General features: G+C 38.8%; 1 protein-coding gene across 2 annotated transcripts; it reads right to left on the bottom strand.

Annotated features, from left to right (window-relative positions):
* Positions 1-112: 112 nt before the first annotated feature.
* On the bottom strand, positions 113-23,349 carry SQLE (squalene epoxidase). Of its 2 annotated transcripts, XM_025871104.2 has the most exons (11): positions 22,257-23,348; positions 19,062-19,311; positions 12,247-12,427; positions 11,126-11,222; positions 9,911-10,024; positions 9,650-9,821; positions 7,363-7,458; positions 3,452-3,594; positions 2,913-3,009; positions 1,429-1,516; positions 113-635 (listed from the first exon to the last, which is right to left on the bottom strand). In XM_025871104.2, the coding sequence occupies exons 1-11, from the start codon at positions 22,545-22,547 to the stop codon at positions 443-445; spliced, it is 1,722 nt and encodes a 573-aa protein (XP_025726889.1). In that variant the 5' UTR covers positions 22,548-23,348; the 3' UTR covers positions 113-442. The 2 variants fall into 2 exon arrangements, with proteins under 2 accessions (XP_025726889.1, XP_025726890.1); XM_025871105.2 differs by lacking the exon at positions 7,363-7,458 and having other exon boundaries at positions 22,257-23,349.
* Positions 23,350-23,684: the final 335 nt, after the last annotated feature.

Genomic DNA, 23,684 nt, shown 5'->3' with positions numbered 1-23,684 from the left:
CATCAGTTATTTCACAGAACAGGCTTCCCTCTGCGTTTTCCATCCCGCTTTGGTTTTCCTTCCCATGAACACGAAGCTACCTCAAGGCCACGACAGAGACAAAAAGACGATGCAGTTCGTTCTTCACTTTATTTGCATGTCCCACAATGACTCCTCCCAGCTACTGAATTCAAAAAAAAAACTGCAGTTCCTCAGTGTTAGCACTAATTTAAGATAACAATCATTTCTTTTAAATGTCTGTTTTACCCTTCATTTTAAATTGCAAAGTATGTATTTACATGTTTATATACAAATAACTTCAAAAATGAATTAACCCCAATCTTGGTCCAAGAGTTTCCACTTTAGAAGTGGGATAGTTCTATGCTATGTACGGCCTCTTCCAAAAGTCTCTTAGGACTCGGTGAGTTCCAAATAATCGTTCACAAATGGCTCCCCTGTAAGTTTAATGGACCAGGTACTTAATTTCCGAGTAAATCAGAGGAAATATTACAGAACATGCTTTGTACAATACAGCACCACTACTGAAAATGGCTCGGGGTTTTGTAATCCAAGGTTCCGATTTAAAGCAGAAATATGTGGCATAGATGGCCACAGCAAAGAAGTGTCCAATTAAAATGAAAGGGTTAGGAGACAGGCTGTAATAGAAAAAAAATATATGTATTAGTAAGACCCAGCAGTTAAAATTTACCCATAGAAAAAGGTTCTAATTACATATCATCTATAAAGCTAAACACACATTCTACATTCTAGAGGACTCTAGAAGCTTCTGTCGCCTATGCTCTGATAGCAGGGATAAATGTTCTTACAAGAAACTCCTCAGAATATACCCCTGTCTGTCAGAGAAGCCAGGAACTCTTCGTAGTCTGCTTGACATAAACTGTATGTATGGTGCTGTTTTCGTTCACTAATCTTGAGATCTCCGCCTGAAGTGACTGGATGGCCTGACCTGTGGGAGTCTTAGGTTTTCCAAAAGGTAAGAGTATTGACATTCAGATTATAAATGAATGAGAACAGACTTAAAGAATTTTACTGTGCAGACTTTTCAAGAATAATTCTACGTATGTCTGTACTGTCAAAACCATTAGTGAGTTTTGCAAGTCCCTGCACCTTAATCGAAGTAAATTTTAAATACAAATTCCTCTATTATCCATGGCTCCCACCGATCAGATCATGTGGTCAAACCCACCAGCAAAAAAGCTATTTTAATCAGGGCTTTAGCCTCATCTACCACCAGCTTCTGTTCAAAACTGTTTTCCCAGAAGTAAAACACAGGGCTAAATTTCTTTTTTCATTTCTCTGAGCTACCTTCTGACTGGGATTCTAATGGACAAAATATAGAAAGAAGAAAGACTTGCAGTAATTCACAAACTGAGCAGTCCAAAGAAAATCTGAACGATCTGGTTCCTCTGTGTCATCAAAACAACTTACACAGAAAGCAGCCGAACAGGACCAGCAACACATTCTCCACCAAGTTTGAAATAAAGAAAACAGGCTTTTCTTAGTTGATGTAGGGAATCTAAAATAAAATTTGGAAGTCCAAGTTGTTTAAAAAGTTGTTTAAAAGTTATTTCCTTGACTGTGTTGTAAATTCATTAAGTGATGCAAATATTCTGGAAATTCTTTTTTTATCAAAAAACACAATTCTAGAAACCAAATTCCCTGGCTCTAAGATAGCCAACCTATATTTCTGAGCAGTAAACTTTCAAGTAAAAGGATAGCTGTGAATAGTAAACATTAACAATGCCTTAGATGTGTATGGTTTTTCATAATTTCCAAAGTGACTCATTAAACCCTAGCAATATAGTATTAACCAACAATTTTTTTACTTGGAATAGACGTAATAGGTAAACTTACTCCAATAAAACTCTTTCTTCCTCTAATCTCTCAGAAAGAAAGTCAAGAGCTTAGGAAAGCTTAAAAGAAGCACTTAGAAAAACTCAAGACTTACTTCTTTTCTTTTTAGTTGCCCACCCAGCCATTTTAGCTTCCATGCCAATTAGAAAGAGAGGTTTGACCGGCAAATCACAATCAATGAGTTGTTTTGTTTTTTCTTTCTTTTAGCAAGAATAATGCATAATAGATAGGCTACAGAAGGTACTTGTACTATATTATCTTTTGCACTCAAGTCACCAAAGCATAGATTGCTGGGACCCTGGCCAGTTCACAGAAGAAGCTTTGTTGTAAATATCTGAAGTAATAGGACTGGAGTTATATTTATTCCTGAACAAACCTAAACGTCCAGTTTCGTTAACCTACCATTAACTAATCTGTACACTGCTAGGCTTGGGAGGTGGCACGGCTGCCTCTTCCTCCATTTCTCATACAGCTTCTGTTAAGTCAGGTTTTCCTTAATATACAGACTGACCATCACCACTTTACAAAATAGAAACAAAAACAAAAGCATGGGAATATTTCAAGTGAGTAAAAGGTAGATGCATTCTTCTACTTGTGCATTGTAATAGGAGACAAAAATCTAAACTTGTTATGAAGCTCGTATTCATTTTGTAAAATACTACTTTGAACAGAAATTGAAACAAGTGTTCAGGAAGAAAAAGATTAACAACTATATTACATTTAAATGCACCGGCAGAAAGATCCTGCGCATCACAACTTTATGCATTTATGGATATGTATAACCTGATCTGGACCAGAGGAATGAATAAAGATATATTACTGAAGTGGTGCTGGGAAGGTTGTCCTAAGCCTTCCACACAAAGTGGTGGATACATGATGATTAGAGGCGCAAAATCTTGTGCAAGGATGGAGTTACAAAGGGCCGCCACTTGGGAGTCAGCAGACTTGGGAAATATGGCTATTTCTGGCCTAATCACTAACTTGTTTATAATTAAGTTCCCTTCCTGTGCTAAAAATCTGCAGTTCAGTAATTTTCATTAAAAAGTATCTATACTTACCATCTGTGGCAGAAAATAACTCATAAAGAGTCTGAGCGAGGATATTCACAACAAAGGAGTGAGATGTTTTTCTCGCCCAATAGAATGATTTTTTGGCCTAAAAAAGAAAAAGATCACTCACTATATGGTAAAGGTGAGGGGGAAGCACAAATTAATGTTTATAATCCCCTCAAACTGATGTTTATCCTGAGGATCATCTATCAGTAATTACGCCTTATATTTATCATTTACATACACACACAAAACATCTCTGGAGGAATGAGTTCCAGAACTCTGAAGCGAAATACCCGATCACTATGAGCAAAGTGGTCCGTGCAAACCAATGTGACATAATATTCAAACACAGAAATTCAGAAATTCTGTGAGATTTGTGGGTTGCACAGGCTCACAGGTTCTCTATGCCCGAACAAGACTGCCTAAGAACCAGGACTTAGGATCAGGTTCCTAGGTACAGATCTCCCCAGTAAGGTCCCATTCGTCTTAGACCCAGAAAGAAATCCACTGAGACATTTTTGTCAAAGAATAATTTAATATCCTACCTGGAAAACAGCTGCATCATCATAAAGGTCAGGGATACCCTTTAGCAACTTTCTCCATAGTTTTAGATCTTTAAAAACAACAGTCATTCCTCCTCCAGTAAGAGGATGCCTCATATTATATGCATCTCCCAAAAGAAGAACACCTGTAATGAGAGAATTTAGATTACGATATCATCCTGGATGCATCCCTTAAGACAAAGAAAAAAAAAAAAACTGTTAATTAATAAACATTGTGAATGTGAACCAGAAAATGAGAATGTGAAAATACAAGGGAACAAATCATGACTAAAATCTGTTGAAACAAAAATTCAATTAGTCTTTACTGGGTACTTAATAGGTACCAGATACTAGGGACCCAGGGGGAACAAGAACATGGTCCCCACCCTCATGAAAGTCACATGGGAATCCAAGGTGAAGTCAAACAATGCCAAAATATTTATAAGGCCTCTTTCATGAAAAAACAAAAAACTGGCATAAAAAGCAAGTCTCCTCACAAGGGAAACAATGAAGAGGTCTGACATTTCACAGCCATATTTGCTGCCAGCGCACTAGAGAGAAATGTCTATACAGTTCTAAGGGAAAGAAAGTAGGCCCCAGGAAGATGATACCCAGCCACACTGTCGTTGGAATTAAAAAGCAATTATAAGCAGATATTCCAAACCTATCCGAAGTTAATTTAGAGGAATAAGCCTTGACTGCATCTCATCTGAAAATTAGCCCCTTGATGCAGAACTGCAGAAGCAGAAATGCAGCCCTCTAGGTGCACCTCCTGAGCTGCCTAAGATTCCGGGGCCACTGTCAGCCTGATTAATGACCTAACACTCACAGTGACATTTCAACAAAGCAGTTATTTAATTTAATCCAAGAGAGAAATAAACAACCATAATAATGTTAAAGGGACAAAATTATGGATAATTCTTTTCTGCAACGTCACAATATGCTACATTTATAACTTATAAAATACATATAATAAACATGAACTTATAAAAAGGAAAACTTCTAAATATTAATTCAAATTTATGTAGGACTCTCATATCTTCACTAAAAAACCACAAGCCACAAATAGCTTTTATTCCTTCCTCTCCATGGAACATTTCTAATTCCACCAATTACTGCTAGCATGTTGTTTATATCAATTTGGCATTAGTGTCTTCATTCTGCTTTGCATTAGTTTATTTATAGGATGAGTAGTTTATTATGCCTGTTCTTCCACAGCAAATTCAATCTGTTTATGTTCAGGAACCATAGTATATCGACAGCTCCCATTCGGACCTCTCTTTGGAGCTCCACATTCACATTTTCAATGATGTTCCACACGTCTCCACTCAAATGCCTCACCGGCACCTCACACCCAATATGTCCAAAAGTGAACTCAGCACCTCTTCCCACACTTCCCTAAACTTACATTCCTTTTCCCATATCTCCAATGTCAGCAAATAGCTGGCAAAGTTATCTAAACCTGAAACCTGGAATCCATCAAGAGGCCTCACTGTCCCATACTACAATAGCCAACGAGTCACCAAGTTGCATGCATTCTACATCCTAGAGAGTACACAATTCCATTCCCTACTTTCCACTTCTACGGCCACAACCCTAGTTCGAACCTTTCATCACCACTGACATGGAACAATTACATAGCCTCACTATAAGCTTTAGCCTGACCTGTCCTCCAAACCATGCTCCACAATATATCAGAGTAGTATCCCTAAAATAAAAATCTAATCATGCCACTATCTTATTTAAAACTTTTCAATGAACTATTAGAAACTAATACATGAGTTCAGCAAGGTTTCAAGACACAACATAAATATGCAAAAATCAACTGTATTTATATACACTAGCAATGAAGAATCTTAAAATGAAATTAAGAAAACAAGTCTATTTACAATAGCATGAAAAGGAATAAAATACTTGGAAATAAGTTTAACAAAAGAAATGTAAAACACTCTGAAACTATAAAATATTGTGGAAAGAAAAAAACTCTTACTACATTTACAGTAAAATTAATTTTGACAACAGTGCCAAGACACTTCAATGGGGAAAGAATGGTCTTTTCAACAAATGGTACTGGGACAACTGGATATCCACATACAAATGAAGTTGAACCCCTTCCTCACACCATACACAAAATTTAACTCAAAATGGATCAAATACCTAAATATAGTAGCTAAAACTACAAAACTCTTAGAAGGAAATACAGGAGTAAATCTTTATGACCTTGGCTTGGGCAAAGACTTTTTAGATATGACATCAAAAGCACAATTGACAAAAAACAAAAACAGATAAACTGGACTTCATGAAAATTAAAAACTTCAACCATCACCATGGAATGAGAGAAGTTCTTGCAGATCATTTATCTGATAAGGGATTTATATCTAGAATATCTAAAGAACTCTTACAGCTCAACAATAAGTTTTTTTCATTTGACCAATTAAGAAATGTGCAATCTGAATGGACATTTCTCCAAAGAAGAAATACAAATAAATATCCAATACGCACAGGAAAATATTTTCAGCATCATTATCCATCAGAGAAATGCAAATCAAAACCACAATGAGGTTATCACTTCACACCTACGGGAATGAGTATGGCCAAAAAGACAGAGAATAACAAATGTTGGTGAGGATGTGGAGAAATTGGAACCCTCATACATTGTTAATGAGAATGCAAAATGGGGCAGCCCCTCTGGAAAATAGTTTGTCAGTTCCTCAAAGAGTTAAACAGAGTTACCATACCCAAGAAAAGTGAAAATTAACTCCACGCAAAAACTCATATACACATGTGCACAGCAGCATTGTTCATAACAACTAAAAGTGGAAACAACCCAAATGTCTATCAACTGATGAATGGATAGTTAAAAGGTAGTATATCCACACACGGAATACTATTTGGCCACAAAAACAAGCGAAGGACATGCTGCAACATGGATGAACCTCAAAGAAGCCAGTTACAAAGAATCCACTGATTGTATTTATAGGAAATGTCCAGAATAGGCAAATCTATAGAGTCAAAAAGCAGATCAGTGGATGCCTGGTGCTGGGAGTTGGGAGAAAATGAGCAGTGACTGCTGACTGGTATAGGGTTTCTTTTTGGGGTGATTAAAAAGGTTCTCAAATTGACTGTCATGATGGTTGCACATATCTATGAATATGCTAAAAACTAATAAACTATAAACTTTAATGGGTGAACTATAGGATTTGTGAATTACATCTCAATAAAGCTATTAAAAACAAACTTCTCAATGACTTTCCATTGTCTACAGGATTAAAACTAAACTTTAAATAAACACCTTACCTTTCTACCACTCTGACACCTACCGTGCACTCGCTCCAGCCGTAGGAAACTGCTGGACTTCACTGAAAGTGCCATCATCTCTCAGCCCTCCTGGCCTTTGCAGATATTGTTCCAACTACTTAGAAGTCCCTCTTTCACTGTCCACCTAATGAACTCCCACTAATCCTTCATGCCCCAACTTGTCTTATTTCCTGAGACACGTCTTCCCCAATCACCCTTCATGGTTCACAAGCTCCCCCCTGCCCTGCGCACCCCTTCACTATGAACCTTGTGGTACCACGAGTGGGCTTTTACTACAGCATTTATCAACAGTGTCCTGAAATTACCAGTTCATACCCCTCACTAGAAAACTGCCTTCTCTAGATTTAGGACTATACTTAACTGTGGTAGCCTCAATAACAAGGATAATGACGTATACACTCATTATGAAATAACCAAGACATCATAAAACTAATTTTGGTGTAATGTGTTCAGGCACAGTAACCAATTCTCTGTCCCACATAGGATTCCCGTATTACATAGCAGAAATCCCCTCCCATATTATGTTTGGAATATTTGGAATATTAAATTTGACTATTTAGAATACCCTTTATAGAATCACTCCAATAAAATAATACCTCGCTTGTTTACTGGTGAGGAGGGAAGAAAGCTTGCCGGCATAGATCTCAAACGGGAATTCTGAGTGGCTTCCAGGAACGGGTCTTTGAGGTGGTCTGCAATAAATCCCACCCCCACCAAATAAATGGTTTATAAAATTTCAATTTCTAATTAGCACATGTTCTTCTCAAGTTTAAACAAATACCTTCTAGTATATGTTACATATAATAATATATGCACTATATATGTTACATATATCTTGTGATAAGTCAAGAACTAATTATTTTATTAATACCATTGTTCATTAAGAACCTAGTTTCTATCAAAAACTAATGATGCAATGTATGGTGATTAACATGACATAATAAAAAAAAGGGAAGAAAAAGGCACAAGACAGTAATAGAAAAAAAAAAAGAACCTAGTTACTCATGCTAAGGAATGACTAAGGGATCTAAGAGAAATTTAATGTAAATAGATACACATACAGCTGAATGAACAAAAAAGCTAAGAAAAGTGAAGCAAATTCAGAGATGAGACAGGGCCCCACCTTTCTCCCAAATGTTAACTGCCAGGTATCATATTTAACACTTAATTTACTGTCACCGCCATATTCACATACTAGCAATCCACAGACAGAAGGAGGGTATGTACGGCAGAAAAACAGTAAGTTGTGGAGAGCTCTACTTTTCTGAGCTCCAGTTTCTTCATCTATAACATGAAATGCTTGGAAGAGCTCATCTCTGAGACACTCCCCAAAGTTTTGTGCTCCTATTTGTATAGAAACTGAACTGTCTTTTCATACAGTTCCCATTGTAATCGGGGAATACGGGAGCAGAATGCCTAAGCTGAAATTGTTCCGTTCCGACAAGGAGAATATCAATAACCTAACAAATATTAATATAAACCTATAAATGGTTTCCCACCATGATCTCAGGGCAGTCTGTTCTAAACCTCTGGATTGAAGAGGCAATCTACGATAAAAGAAAAAAATGCTAAAACTATCACATTATTGACTATCTTTTTCTTAAATGTGAATAATTCATTTTTCCTCTGAAAGCTTCAAAAATGGCTTATAGTCTAAGTGCAAATGTATGGAAATGTTGAAAATGTCATTATTAAAAACTCTAAGTTTGGGGCGCCTCGGTGGCGCAGTCGGTTGAGCATCCAACCCTTGGTTTTGGCGCAGGTTGTGATCTTAGGGTGGTGAGATGGAGCCCTGTGTTGCCCAGCACAGAGTCTGCTTAAGACTCTCTCTCCCTCCCCCTTTGCCCCTCCCTACCTTGTTCACAGGATCTCTCTCAATCTGTCTCTACATAAATAAAATCTTTAAAAAAAAATCTAAGTTACTCCATTATACATTCATATCTGTTAATATTCTGTTATTAAACACAGTGCTTTCACTTAAGATTAAAAAATAACTTGAAAAAGAAACAGAATTTTTAAACAAAATATACACCTACCAAAGATAGTTTCCTATTATTATAATCATATCATAATTGGCAAGCAGGGTTTCCCTTCAATTTTATCAATATTCTGAATATTTTAATTAATATCTTAAATGTTTATTTACTTTTACTTACATCTTTCCATTCTCAAAAAAAAATGCCAGAAAGTAATTTTTTAGGAGTGTTTTACAAATATGTCCGAAATCTCATGAAGCCTTTCTGTATTCAACTCCAAACTAAAAAATGACCTTGAAGATCGCTTACAGCTCTCATGTTCTGAGGATGGGATGTATGAGCCAGACACACCTAGCCTCAACCTTGACTCCACCACTTACTAACAGTTTATCCTTGGAGGAGCTTACTGACTCCTAGTTCCCTCACCAATAAAACGGGGATAATGGTAATGCCCTACCTCAGAGGGTGACTGCGGAGATAAATGAAATCAAGTTTGTAAAGCACCTTATAGTAGATATTCAATAAATGGTAGCCACCATTTCTACAAAAACCAAGCGCTAAAGTAAGGAAGTAGGAGAGATATTTCAGAATTCAGAGATCTTACATCGCTATCCAGACTACCTAAAAACATACCATTTTCCCCAATACTAGTAATTATTCTAAAACAATGATTTAATTATTAATATGAAAAAATGTATTTAAACTATTTTCTTTTAATTTGGAGATTTTCGTATGTGCTTGTTAAACAGCTCAGCTCCAGTGTATCTGACTGGGTGCATTTTTACCTGCCATCCTTATCTCTGGCCTAGTTAAGACCCAGCTTTAGTGAGAACTGGAGATGGACAGCCTTTTGCGGTATTTACGTTCAGACCACAGATTACAATGTGAACTAAATCCTATTTCTTACCAGGTAATTGTGGGTAAATTTTTTCAGCCATGTATTCTCTTAGGTTTCTGGGCATTTCTCCTCGGATGTCAACAAGTACTCGAGTTTCATCAGATGAAATCTGGTAGATAAGAACTGGACTTGGATTAGCCAAAATAAGTTCAGCATGATTTGCTTTAAACTGTGGTGCATTCTAGAATAAAACAAAACAAAACAAAATATTCTAATAATTTTCAAATTCCAAGTTGCTTTTATTTTTCTACAATTACATTCCTACAGTACCTTCATAAGAAAGCCAACAAAATGAGATGAAACAGAAACTTTATTAGAGATCAGGTTTTTCCTGAACTTGGAAAAAAGTCCATCTGCAACAACAGTCAATGGAGCATGGAGTTCCTACAACAAAGATAAACAGTGCTCAGCTAAATGATTAGAAATACACAGTACAATGACCATTCTCTTAAAATGTGCATTATTGTAAAATATTTACATGTTTTATTGGACAACGTTATAGAGGGTAATAAGGATTGCCTGCCTTCAAAGCACTACCATCCACACCATCTGGGATTAAAGCTACACTTTGATCAACAACAGGGGAAACAACTACAAAGCAAGTGTGGACCACAGAATACTAAATCTCATCACAAAGTCCAAGGATGACTCCACTGTTTATTCTAGAATTTTCTAACTTCATATACTGCTTTCAATCAGTGGCTAGGGCTTAGAAGAATTTTTGTATGCATAGATGTAGGTCTCCATATTATCTTGCAATTACCACCATCAGAGTATAGTTTCTAGGTGGTGACCCCAGAGGTCGGCCCAGAAACGCCAACAGATTAGCCTTTCACTTTCTCTTCTCTTACTAAATCAGCATGAGCAGGTACTGGAAACTATTTTACTCTGCTATTTCCACAGAGATTCTCTTATTTTCCCTTTCGGATTAAAACAATTGTTTCATTTATCCTAATCATTTCTTTTTGTTGTTGTTGTTCCAATTTGTCTTTTTATTATAACATGAGCTAAATTTAAGAAATTAGTCTTTGGACTTTATTTCCCAGAGTTGTTAGAAGATCTAAATGACAATATAACTCATTATGAAAATACACTGGAAAGTACAAGAGCTGAGGTAAAAGGGTAAATGAAGATTCCAGGTATCAGGGGATTAGAGTAAGTGAAGAATGAAACCAGTCATTTCTTTTATGTTGAATCCTTCCTTTTTTCACCTTCCAGGTCCCCTCTGCTTCTCTGCACATGTGTATTTCTCGTTTCGGTTTAATACTGCTGATCTAGTGGTGCGTGTCTACAAAGCTGTCTGTGTAGAGTTCTAAGATGCTCTAAAGAGTAATGTGTTGCAGTCTGAAATTCACCCTGCAGCAGAGGGCTTAGAGAGAACTCAGTCTATTAGATGAGTAAATTGGTGGACTTACTTTTCAAAGGAGTAGGGGAAAAAGGAGGAGAAACATGTCTTAGGAAAAGCTAAGATTTGCTATCTCTCACCTTGATGTCCCCAGTTTCTTTATCCCTGTACTGAACTCCTATTACACCATCATCTTCTTCTAGTAACTGTAGCACGATGCCTTCAATAAACTTTGTACTAAAGGACAAACAGAAATAAATTATACAGTAGCACACTTGGACAATTTAAATAAGGAATGACGAATTCCTTATTCCTTATCTCCAGTTACAAACGGGACTCACACGTGTGCACACGTACATAGGAAAGGTGTGGAATGACAAAACGCAAAAACATTAATGGACTTTAGAAGTAAGCGTGGCTTTTATTTTCTAATTTCTTGAAACTGAATACATATACACTAATGTAATGATATTTAAAAGTATTTTTAAAAGCAACATGAGATTTTTACTTCAATTCATAAAAAAAAAAATACATGCAGAGAAACTTTACACACCACACAAATTCATACAGAGATGGGAAAATATTGAATTGGGAGTTTATCCACAAAATTATCCAAAGTAGTTACTTCTAGTCAGAAGAATCATGGATAAGGTTTACAATCTTTATATTTTTGTGCATTTTCCCATGTTTCCACAATGAACATATTCTACTTCCATGGACAGCAACTCTCAGTCCTAAGGATAAGTCCACTCACTTCTTCACTTGCTTTCGCAATACTTAAGCCCTTGTTAATGAGATGAGGGTTCTCATGTGTAAAACTTCCTCAGTTATAGGGCCTAAGGGCTAGGGGCAAATAGAAGTTAATAATTAAGACAAGAGCCCGTCCTGTCAGCCTGGGATTTTCCCCTGCAATCTCTGTTCTGACTTTTAACAGAAAATAGCATGAGCACAAACTCCAACTCCCAAATAGGCAAAGCCTTAACCCTCGGTTACAACAGTATCCTCTAAATTCCAACAACATAAAAAAAAACACACACACAGTGTATTTAGTCAAAGGAAAAATCTCAATAGTTCTGTCATTCAAACGGAAATGCTCTACATGACATTGTCAACAAAGGCACTGAAGATCCAACATTCTTCTAACTTACAGTTTACTTTAGAATAGCTATATGCTCCAACCCATACCCAACACTTAAGACAAAGGTGATGAAATAGTATTTGTGCAAAGGCCAAGTTTAAATGTGTTTCTGAGTAGTCTTACTTCGGCTCTGCCATAGCTGCTTTCCGCAGACCCATGATGAATCGTCCATGATGGAAAGCTCTTCCACTCCGCACTTGACTGTTTTCGGACAGAGGGTAAGGAATTTGAACCTCTGATTTGCTTTCCTGATCATGAATTATGTAGCCATCTACCACCTGAGCATCAATACCTTCCACTGCATCTACAAAACAATTCAGTTCAAAAAAATCAATTTTGTTAACACGCCCAGAGTTATATGATGCACCAAAGGATAAGGAGGCATCAAAAATGAGTCTCTATCTTCATGATGCGATGAAACCATTTCGACAACTGGACATTAATATAACTTTCAGAAATCTTAATGTGTCTGGAAGACAACCGTTTAGCAAATCTGTAAAACCACAAAAGATTAATATTTATGTATAAAATTTATTCATTAAATTTCATAGGAAAAATATTAAGGGCCTAGTAATAATGGGTGAAAAGTTCATGGGTATTCACATTAAGCAATACGGAAATATTGAACATAGCAGGGAAGGGAAATGTTCAAAACATTGATTTTTTTAAAAAATCAATGAAATAAATTAAAACAGTGAAATACCAAATCTATCAAAATTGCTGGTGAGATTATAATAAAACTGATAAATTTACTGGTTCTAATATAAACTAAAAACATTTTAGAAAGTAACTGTAGCACTAATTATCAAGAACCAAGAAATTAGCATCCTTTGATGTAATAATCTTAAGTCTTATAAATTCATCTATCATTCATCCTAAAGATATAATTTTTTAATTTTTAATAGTTTTTAAGGTTATATGCAAGAGTAAGTTCACTACTACAGTGTTATCTCTAATCAAGAATAACTGAAAACAACCTAAATATTCATCTAAGTTAGTTAGAAAGAGCACATTATGAAATGTTAATTAAGAATATACCATACATAGGCCTAAAATCATAATGGTTAGTATATTAAGGTGAAGTACATTAGAATAATGAAATGGATGAAAGAAAATCTTCATAAACAATTCTATCACACATCTGGGCTAAGATCGAAATAAATTAGTTTTCTGATATTCTTTTTAATGCCACTTAGAGTGCAGGCAGGCTCAAGCTGGATGAATATTGTCACACATCTGACCCAGAATCAAAACTAATTAGTTTTTCAGTATGGTTCTTAAATTATTACAGTTAAAATTCAGTCAGAGATTCAGTACACAGATATCCGAAAAGCTGCCAATTTGCAGTGTATTCAATTTGGATCTCAGCAAACTGCCAATCATTTCCGATCTAAATACTTGAAACCCATCTGGTATCTCTATAATGCATTGTCCAGCTACTGAGACAGTTTGTTTTTCTTAACCCATAACTGTATTACAGAAGTACTTGAAATGTTTAAACTGGCCAATTTTAGAACACACCAGAAAATGTAAAAAGTATAGTAGCACAGCAAAATTTTCCCTTGGGTAAACTATCTTAAGGTAAATTAAGGTCTAATTTAAGATTTCTTAACATCTATCTGTCTCTATCTCACCTTTATTGATGAAATCATATATGGCAGACTTTGAACACTTTTACTTTCTTAAGCAGGCAAGAAGACAGTACCCTACACTTCAATGAAATTCATGCTTCATGAATACTAGATGTTAATAACTCTGAAGCCAGTGACATAACTTAGAGCTATCACTATCTATTAATCATAAAGCTCCATACTTAAGATATTAAGACTACTGGTCAACATATCAGATAAAATGACATGGAAAATATTCCTCTGCAGAACTGCTTGCTATAAAAAGGCAAGTTAAAAAATAAAACTAACAAGGAAAAAACAAAAAACAAAAAACCGCCTATGCTAAAAACGTCAAAGTCAAACCAGTGAGCAAGTTTTAAAGGCAACAGTATAAAGGAATCAGAACCACAGCCTAAACAACTGGAGTTTTAAGGGCCACTTCAGAATAGGAGGTAGGGGCCCCCATGGCCAGGGACAAGGAAACTTAGCACCATTCATAAATTTCTTGTCAATAAAATAGAAGCCATAAAAACTCAATTCAACACCCTGAGATAAGGTATGGAAGTAAGCCATTCACCATAGGCTATGGGTGAAGTCATCCATAAGAAATCCAAACATACGTTGTGCCATGACCTGGTATAAAGTCTGAACCTCAAACTAAATATACAGTGCATAATAAAATAGGTATCATTTATGAAAGCCCAAATATAAACCAGAGTCAAGGAATAAATATAGCAAAAGACATACGAGATTTATAAAATATTATTTAAATGCATTAAAGACCTAACTGAATGGAAAGCATACCACATTCATGGATAGGAAGTCCAAGTCAATTATTCAAAAATTGAGCTATAGATTCAGTGCTACTTCAGTCATAATCTTAACAGTTTTGTTTTTTTTTTACATCTAATTCTAAATTATATACAGAAAACAAAAACACCAAGAAAAGCCAAAAATAATCCCAAAGAAAACAACATGGGAAGGAGGTTCCCCACTAGATACTGACTTAATATAAAAATATAACATTTAAATTATAATGTATTAATTTTAAGAATTCTAGATATTTAGCTTAAGCCATAGGGCCATCAATTATTAAAAACCCATACTCAGGGGGCACCTGGGTAGCTCAGTTGGTTAAGCATCCAACTCTTGATTTCAGCTCACATATGATCTCAGGGTCCTGAGATCGAACCCCGCATCAGATTCCACGCTCAGTGTGGAGTCTGCTTGGAATTCTCTCTTCCCTTTCCCTCTGCCCCTCCCCCTGCTCATGCTATAAATAAATAAATAAATAAAATCTTTTTGAAAATTTAAAAATAAATAAAAACTCATATTCAGGAAGAATGAGTCCATATTATACTAAAAAATCATACTCCAGGGGTGCCTGGGTGGCTCAGTCATTAAGTGTCTGCCTTCAGCTCAGGTCATGATCTCAGAGTCCTGGGATCAAGCCCCACATCGGGCTCCCTGCTCGGCGGGAAGCCTGCTTCTCCCTCTCCCACTCCCCCTGCTTGTGTTCCCTCTCTCGCTGTGTCTCTATCAAATAAATAAATAAAATCTTAAAAAAAAAAAAATCATACTCCAAAAAGTAACTATTCCAAGTGTTTCTATTATCCACATCTCATCATACCTCAGGAGAAATTAATAGCATAATAAATGTTAAGAAGGACTCTCATTTTTTATATTAAAGGTATTCATGGTATTTGGACTGGCTAAAACACTTTAGAGGCTCTCCTTACTCTTGCATAAACTACATATAAAAATCCACTAAGGCTTGTTACCACAACCTTGGTGATGTCCCCTGAAGTTAGATTTCTAAATGATTCTACGTACAGTCATTAGTTGGAGAGTATTATTTCTGGTTGCCTGATGTTCAACGATAAAAGTAACAAAGTCCTGTCTCAGGATATTGCCACATCTGCCTCAAGTGAATCTCTCACGTAAGGTGGTAATTAAGAAACCTAAAAGGTCACAGATGGAACTTCCTTTCTTCATAAACACTCTCTCCACTTGGGTCCTAGATCCTGTGGGCTTTGGCTTTTCCTCCACACTTCCTCAATCCCATCTTTTTGACTCCCACTCACCTCACTGATCTCTATACATCAGAGTACCCCAGGGTTCAGTCCTGGACCTCTCCTGGTAATGTCTTCTAGTCTTGTTTAAATACCATGACTCCTCTTTTTCTCTCATACCTAACACCTGATTCATCAGCAAGTCCTACTGACTCTTCCTTCAAAAGGCGTTTCCAGAATGTGACCACTTCCCACCTCTCTACTACTATGACCCTGTTCCAAGCCATCAACTCTCACTGATTCTGCAATAGCCTCCGATCAGGTTCCCCTGCTTCTGTCTTGGCCACTTTATGATCTACTCTTCTTTCCTACAGAATAACATGAATACTTCTAAATAATATTTTTAATCACACTTCTAAAAAGTGAGATTGAATAACTCTTCTTCTTAAAATTCTCCAATGGCTTCCCTTTGAACATAAGCCAAATCCACGTAGCAGGCTACAAGATGCTACGGATTCAGCCCCCATAATCTGACCATTATTTACCTCTTCTCCCCTTCACTCACACTACTCCAGTCAACACTATTCTCCCTCCTTACTCTTCAAAGAATTTGTGTCTGCCCGACCCTGAGATCATGACCTGAGCCAAAATCAAGAGTCAAACCAATCAATTAACCAACTGAGCCACCCAGACACCCTCAAAATACACCTTCTTTATCCTTACATCTACATCTCATTACTGCCCTATTTCTGTTTTCTGTTACAGAAAAACTCAAGGGTCCTTTTCTAGTCTCAAATTTTTTTTAACTCCACTCACTTCAGTCTAGGTTCTATCCCCACAACTCTGCTGAAACATCTTGTCAATGTCACAAGCAACCTCCAAATTGCCAAATCCCATGGTCATTTTTCTATACTCATCTGACCTGAGCCTTCATTAACAAAGCATGACATAGCTGTCCTTCCCTTTCTTGACATATACCCATCCCTTCCTACTAGAAACATTCTCTCATGGATTAAGTGGCACCCAACCCTCCAGCTTTCTTCTGCCATTTTGCCAGCTCCCTCTTGAACTCTTTTTCAGGCTTCTCTTCTTCTGCCTGATCTTTATTTATTTATTTTTTAAAGATTTTATTTATTTGAGAGAGAGAGAATGAGAGAGAGCACGAGAGGGAAGAGGGTCAGAGAGAGAGAAGCAGACTCCCTGCCAAGCAGGGAGCCCGACGTGGGACTCGATCCCGGGACTCCAGGATCATGACCTGAGCCGAAGGCAGTCGCCCAACCAACTGAGCCACCCAGGCGCCCTCTGCCTGATCTTTAAATATCAGTTTCCCATGACTTGGTTTATTCTGTCTTCTCTTTTCTCCCTACATGCTCTCAGTCACTGCTGTGGCTTTTAAATACTATAAATATGCTGACACCTCTGAAATTTCTAACTCCAGCCAGCCCAAACCACTCCTCTGCACTCGAGATTCATATATTCAACTTAACTTCTCCACGTGGATATCTCAACATATCCCGCAAATTACCCCCAATGCCTGTTCCTCTCTAGGTCTCCTTATCAGCAAATGATACCAACATCTTAACAGAATATATGTTAAGAAGGACTCTTATTTTTTATATTAAAGGTACTCATGGTATGTGGACTAGCTAAAATACTTATCTTTTTTTTTTATTTTACTTATGTGACAGAGACATAGCAAGAGAGAGAGTACAAGCAGGGGGAGGGGGAGAGGGAGAGGGAGAAGCAGGCTTCCCGTGGAGCAGGGAGCCCGACGAGGGGCTCGATCCCAGGACCCTGGGATCATGACCTGAGCAGAAGGCAGGCGCTTAATGACTGAGCCACCCAAGCGCCCCCTAAAATACTTTAGAGGCTCTCCTTACTCTTGCATAAACTGTCCAAACCAAAACCTAGGACTCATTTTTAATACCTCCTTCTCCCTCGTATCTCACACTAATCCTATAGTAAATCATGCCATTTCTGTCTCTTAATTTTAACATCAATCTGTCCACTTCTCTTTATATCGTCTGCTACCATGCTAGCCCAAACCACCATCATCTGTCATTTGCACTTGGCAATGAGTTCCCACTAGACTCTTTGCACTGACTCTTGCTACCCCACTACCACAATCTTACAGTTTATTCACCACATTTTATCCACATTTTCTTTTAAAACAGCATTCTACAAACGGCAGGGCGTGACTCAATGGTAAATTATGAAATGAATTTCAACTTGTGAATTGTGTACTGGGGTAGAATCATGACAAGTATTTAAAAAGTAAAATGAAACAAATTTCAGTCAAATATATGTATGTATGTGCTGGATCAGGATGTAAAATGTGTTTGTTATTGTGAGCAGATGTCAAAGGTTTGAAGCCACTTTATGCAGGCATAAAGCAGATCACACCACACTCCTGCACCACCGACCACAGAGCCCCTCATGATGTAGCTGCCACCTCTCTCTCCAGCCTTAATCGCAAGCCATTCTCCCTTCCGCATCACCCGGTACTTCCTAGCTACACTGCTCTCCTTTTAGGCTCCTTGAATAAAACAGCAAATACTTACATAGTGCCGACTAGATACCAGACACTGTTCTGAATGCTTTGTGTATATGAATTCGTTTCATCCTCATAATAACCTCTGAGGCAAGGACTCATGTAAAATGGCCATTTTACAGATGAAGAAACTGGCACATAATAGGTTGAATAACTCGGCCAAGGTCATACAGCTTTTTAAGTGCCTGAGCTGTTGAATACAATTATTCAACCCCAGGCAATCTAGTTCCAGGATCAACGCTCATAATTCCTACACCATCCTGCCTACCACATGAGCCAAGCAAGCTCTTCCTCAACCCAGAACCCAGGCATATTTTGTACTCTGAGAGGAGCCAGTGAATCTGTCTTGTTCGCCAGTACATCCTTGGTACCAAGTCCAACACCTTACCCAGAGTAGACAGTGAAGAAGTATTGCTGAAATGAGTAGTCTGTGTTTAAAAATCATTGGTTTAACAGATGATACTTAAATAAAAGATTCTATAAGAGGCACATAATATGTACTTCACCAATGAAAGTTCCCTTCACTTTTCACTAAATTTCATGCCCTCATTCAAGTTTTCCAATCTTTAATTTTGACCGTTTCTGGTTTTTAGCCACTTTACTATATCTCCTCATACACTAAATGCTCATTTTCTTCTTTGCTCTCATTTTCATGCAGATTTGTTGGTAAATAGTAACTAATATCTTTTCACCAGTTATAGGACAGTCTAAAGCAAAGAGTGCTTGCTTCCACCACATAACTCCTAAAAATTAATACGAACCTACCTTCAAGACCAAGGTCTTTAAGGACATGATAACCACCCGGCTGCAGAAATTCTCCAACTATCCTGTCGGGCTCTTTTAAATCTCTCTCAATTACTGTCACCTTTCTTCCATCTCTGGAAAGCATGGCTGCCAAAGCAGAGCCAACTACACCAGATCCCACAATGATAACTTCTGGATCATTTTGAAAAGATACTGAAGAGGCAGCTGCTCCTATTAAGGTTGATTCTGAATCATTGGTTCCTTTTCTGTGCTGTTAAAAAAAAAAAAAAAGAGTTAATTATATGTCCACATTTGCTATCCTACTACTATATACTCTGGACTTTCCCATCTTGGGCAAAACCTACATCACAAACATTATCAAACCAAATGCACTGCTATGTTTTTAAATCCAAATCATATATAAAAACCAAGGATATCAAAATATTCAGTTAACTAGAAATGTACAATAATATCCTAATAAAATTAAACATATATTCCATTTTCCAAATATATTTAGAAAATGCTATTATACAGACATATTTAGAAATACACGAGGCTAAATATAATGTTTACAAGGGGCTCCAAAGACTTATTATAGGGAAAATTCTATCATTAATTACTCAATTCCTCAAATACATTCTAAGCATCTACCAGATGTAGATCCCATGCAGCTTCTATTTCGACTTCATGTTGCCAACTATTCAGCACCTTTTACATGTTTCCACTATTTATTTTTATTTTCTCCTTCTGGATTTTCATCTGAAAAATCTATCTTACCCTAAAAATCCCTTTTATATAACAAAAAGACTGTCAAATCCTGGCTATTAATCTACTAATTGAGAATTATTTAACTCAAGGAAATTCTGAAAGGACAAAATAACTCATCCTGTCCCTTGGGATTCGACCCGTTCACATTTAAGTCCTTAACATGTAAGAACATACTTAATTTGCCCCATCTTGACACTCTAAGAGAGCCTAGCCATACAGTTGGTCCATTATAGGAATAAACATCAAATATATCACTAGTCGGGCTGATGATAAAAACTTTATTCATAAGATGATGAAAAAGACCTGTTTTGAGAGATTTATGCCCACTGAGAATAAAAGTGCCTGTTGGGTTTTTTTAACATGAATAATTCAGGGTTAAAATAAGTATTTTTTCCCTTGGTATGTGGATTGACAAATATAAATACATTTCAGATACAGAATTGCAAGGAACAATCTTCTTTGAGTTCTCTGGCCGTAATGATTAAGACAAGCCCAAATGCCATTTTGAAGGGATTTTAATAAAAGACTTAGGCAAAAAGGAAGGAAATAAAACCTAAAATCTTTTAGAACTTTCTCTGTGATTTTAATATGCACCCAGTCTTCCTTCAACTCTATAGGGACTGGGGCCTTGTCCATTCCATTTTTTATAATTTCTCTTAGAGAAATTACTTTTTTGTCCTTTACCAAGAGAAGACAAGAGTCTCTCTTCCCATAAGTATCTCTTGATGGCCAGAATAACTAACTATATTTAAATTACTCTTCTGAAAGCAAGATAAAAGGCCTCTTTGCCATCTTAGCCACTTTTTATTAGTTTTTCTTCCTAAGTTTCTCCTGTTAAACACACACACACACACACACACACACACACACAATCCTGAAAGGGGGACTTGAGTTAGTTAAGTCATCCAGAGAATGGTCAGTAAAAGCACTGATGGGAACTTAGGACTCAAGGAAGAGTCTACCAACTCCCTGATGTTTAGGAATAAGCAGAAAGCCTGAAGCATTCACAAAATGGAACCAATCATTGACTGCTGGCAATCCAATTTTCTCTTCCCCAAAATGTCTCAACATCACATGATGTAATCGCACTCCATGCACCTACACTAGTGCTCAATTTCCTTGGCAAAAGTTACCTCAGATAACACCAAAGATTTCAAACTGAGATGAAGATTCCCTCTCCCTCCTTTCCTGCTGCTCCAAGCACTAGTCAAAAGGTTCCTAACATGTGTACTAGATGTTACTAGATGTACACTACCTTTAGACTAATAATAGATACTATTTACTAGTCGGTTACTGACCACATTAAATCACTTAATTCCTTAACTAACAGCAAGACTGGTGCCATCCCCATCTAATAGAAGAGGTAACTGATTCTTACAGAAACGAAGGTCTTGCCAAAGGTCTCACAGCCAGAGTGACGGAGCAAAAATTCTAACTCAAGTCCTCCCTTCTATAAACCTTGCTAATCTGTACTGTGGCTACAGTAAAATAATGTAGATCTAGAACCCTCAAGGAGTAAACTTCTTGGCTTCCTACTGTAGCCTCTCACCTGAGAGCCCTGCTCCCATTCTCATGCCCCTGCAATCCACTCTCCTCCCACCAACTGGAAATGCTTTCTAAAAAGTTAAAATCAAGTATTGTTACCCCCTTGCTGACAATCCTCCAGGGCTCTTGGGAAAAAGTCCAAACACCCATGGCCAACAGGCCCTAAATGTTCTGGCTTTGAAGGCAGACCTCTTCTCCCTCACCTACCATTGTCGTACGCTTGCTGTCTTTGCAGACAGAACTTCAAAGGTGACTGAAGACTAGCCTCAGAATTAGGAACATGACTGAACTGTGGACCTTACTCAATTATCCACGTGATTCAGGACATCACCGCACTGATTTACTCAAGGCCCCACAGACATGAGGAGAGAAGGGGATTTTGCCCAAGACTTTAAAATGCTGAACTAATTTTTACTCCACCAGCCTTTTGAATTGTTCTTTCTGTTACTTGCCCCAGCCAGCTGTCATTTATAAGCACTCGACTTAACCTGCAGCCCCTCTCTTTCTCCTCAGGTACAAATGCCATCCTTACCCAAAGATTTCAGTAAAACATTTTTTTCCCCCAATCGCAGAAAGTGATTCTGTCCTCCTTCAAAATGAAATTCTAACATTTCATTTCCCCTTTCATAATCAAATCGATTTCATATAGCATTGGCTCAACCAACACTAAAGGAAACAAATCTTTTCAATCGCTCCTCACAGTGGCAAGGATGTAGCCAAGGAACAGTCAAGAGCTTAAAAAAACAAACAACATAACACAATTAAATGAGAATTTATCATACCAGAGTATCTAAATTGCTGCCTTTTAGCCTGTAGGGAAGACGAAAATTTACATTTGAGTGATCCCAATTCTAATTTTAAAAGAACATGCTCACTCGTTTGCTCACTTAAAATTCCACCTACCCTCCTAGACCCAAGCTGCTCTTTATTTTCTGATCCCGGGGGCGACTTGGCCCAGAAGAAGCCAATGAAAGGCAAGGCCGACAGAATATCCGAGAAGAGCGCGAACTGGGAGCCGCTCTGCTGGCGCCCCAGGAGGGCCCCGCTCCGGTAGCGACAGCGGTAGGAGAGCACCAGGCCCAGGGACAGGAACACCAGCACGCACAGCAACAGCTCCTTGTTGGCAAAAGAGACGAAGTCTCCGCATTTCTTGTAAAAATACGTGAAAGTGGCAATGCCCAAGAAAGTCCACATGGTTCAAAGGCTCCTCCGGTGTCCCCGGGTCAAAGCTGAGGTCCTCTTTTTCTCTGCAGGGTTTTGGTGACTCGAGGTTCTCCCCAAAATGTGTCCCCAAAAGGAGCACGAGGAACCGGCCAAACTCCAGCAAACACCGTCACAGGATTACAATTCAAATCAGAGGAATCTACAAAATCCTACCAAGTTGGTACAAAAGTATGGAAAGAGGGGAAAGGTGTCCAGACTTAGAAAGCAGTATGAAAAATTCGCCAGCTCCAACAGCTCCCGACCAGACTCTCCTCTCTCCAGCACTCCATTTATTTCTTCTGGACGGGATTCTCCTGGGTTGCTGCTGGTGGCGTCTCTAAGAGTGATGTGGGCTCGCCGTGCAGTAAAACTGTCCTCGCTCACCTGCACCAGGTGCCCTTTCAGAAGCGGATGGGGAGATGAAAGAAACGTCTGGGCGCGGGCTGGCCAGGAGCGGAGCGCGGAGAGATGCCGCCCCGCACCGGGACTGCCTCTTCCCACCGAGGATGGCCTCGGACTCGAGACTGCGGCCCCCGTGCACACAAGCGCGGCCGCTCCGCCGAAGCGCCGAGTCACCAGCCCCCGAACTTCCAGTCCGTGCCTCCGTTTCCCAGAGGGTGAACGGCGGTCTCCAGGGAGCTTCCTCGGAGGGCGGCGGCCCCTGACGGCCTCCTCGCTGGAAGCCGCTGCCCTCCCCGACCCGGCACTTCCGCAGTAACCAGAGTAACCACCACGCTCCCTTTGCTCGCCTCGCGCCCAGGGCGCTCCGACGGCCGAGGGGCTCCGCCCCGGCGAGGACCAGAAGGCGGGGCGCAAGGGCGCGATCCCGCTCCGCCCTGCGCGCCCAGGGCGCCCGCCCCGCCCACCGCCGCCGCCGGCCAATCAGGGCGCGCACCGCGCGGTAGGCCGAGATGGCGCTATGCCGCGTTTGGCCAATCGCGGGCGGCGCGGCCCGCGCGGCGTCGCCGGGTGAGGCGCTAGGGCGATGTTGCGTGGTGTGGGGTGGGGGTGTGGGGTGGGGGCGTGGGGTGGGGGCCTGTCGCCGGGTGGGCGGATGGGAAGGCGCTAGCTGGCTGCGAGGGGCGGAGGGGGCGGAGGGGGCGGAGGGGGCGGAGGGGGCGGAGGGGG

This window comes from Callorhinus ursinus, unplaced genomic scaffold (genome assembly GCF_003265705.2).
Source record: "Callorhinus ursinus isolate GAN/ISIS: 27379988/994484 unplaced genomic scaffold, GSC_fseal_2.0 scaffold5, whole genome shotgun sequence".
Classification (NCBI taxonomy): Eukaryota; Metazoa; Chordata; class Mammalia; order Carnivora; family Otariidae; genus Callorhinus; species Callorhinus ursinus.
Note: the sequence above shows the minus strand (reverse complement) of the source record. Positions and strands in the feature narration are given on the sequence as shown.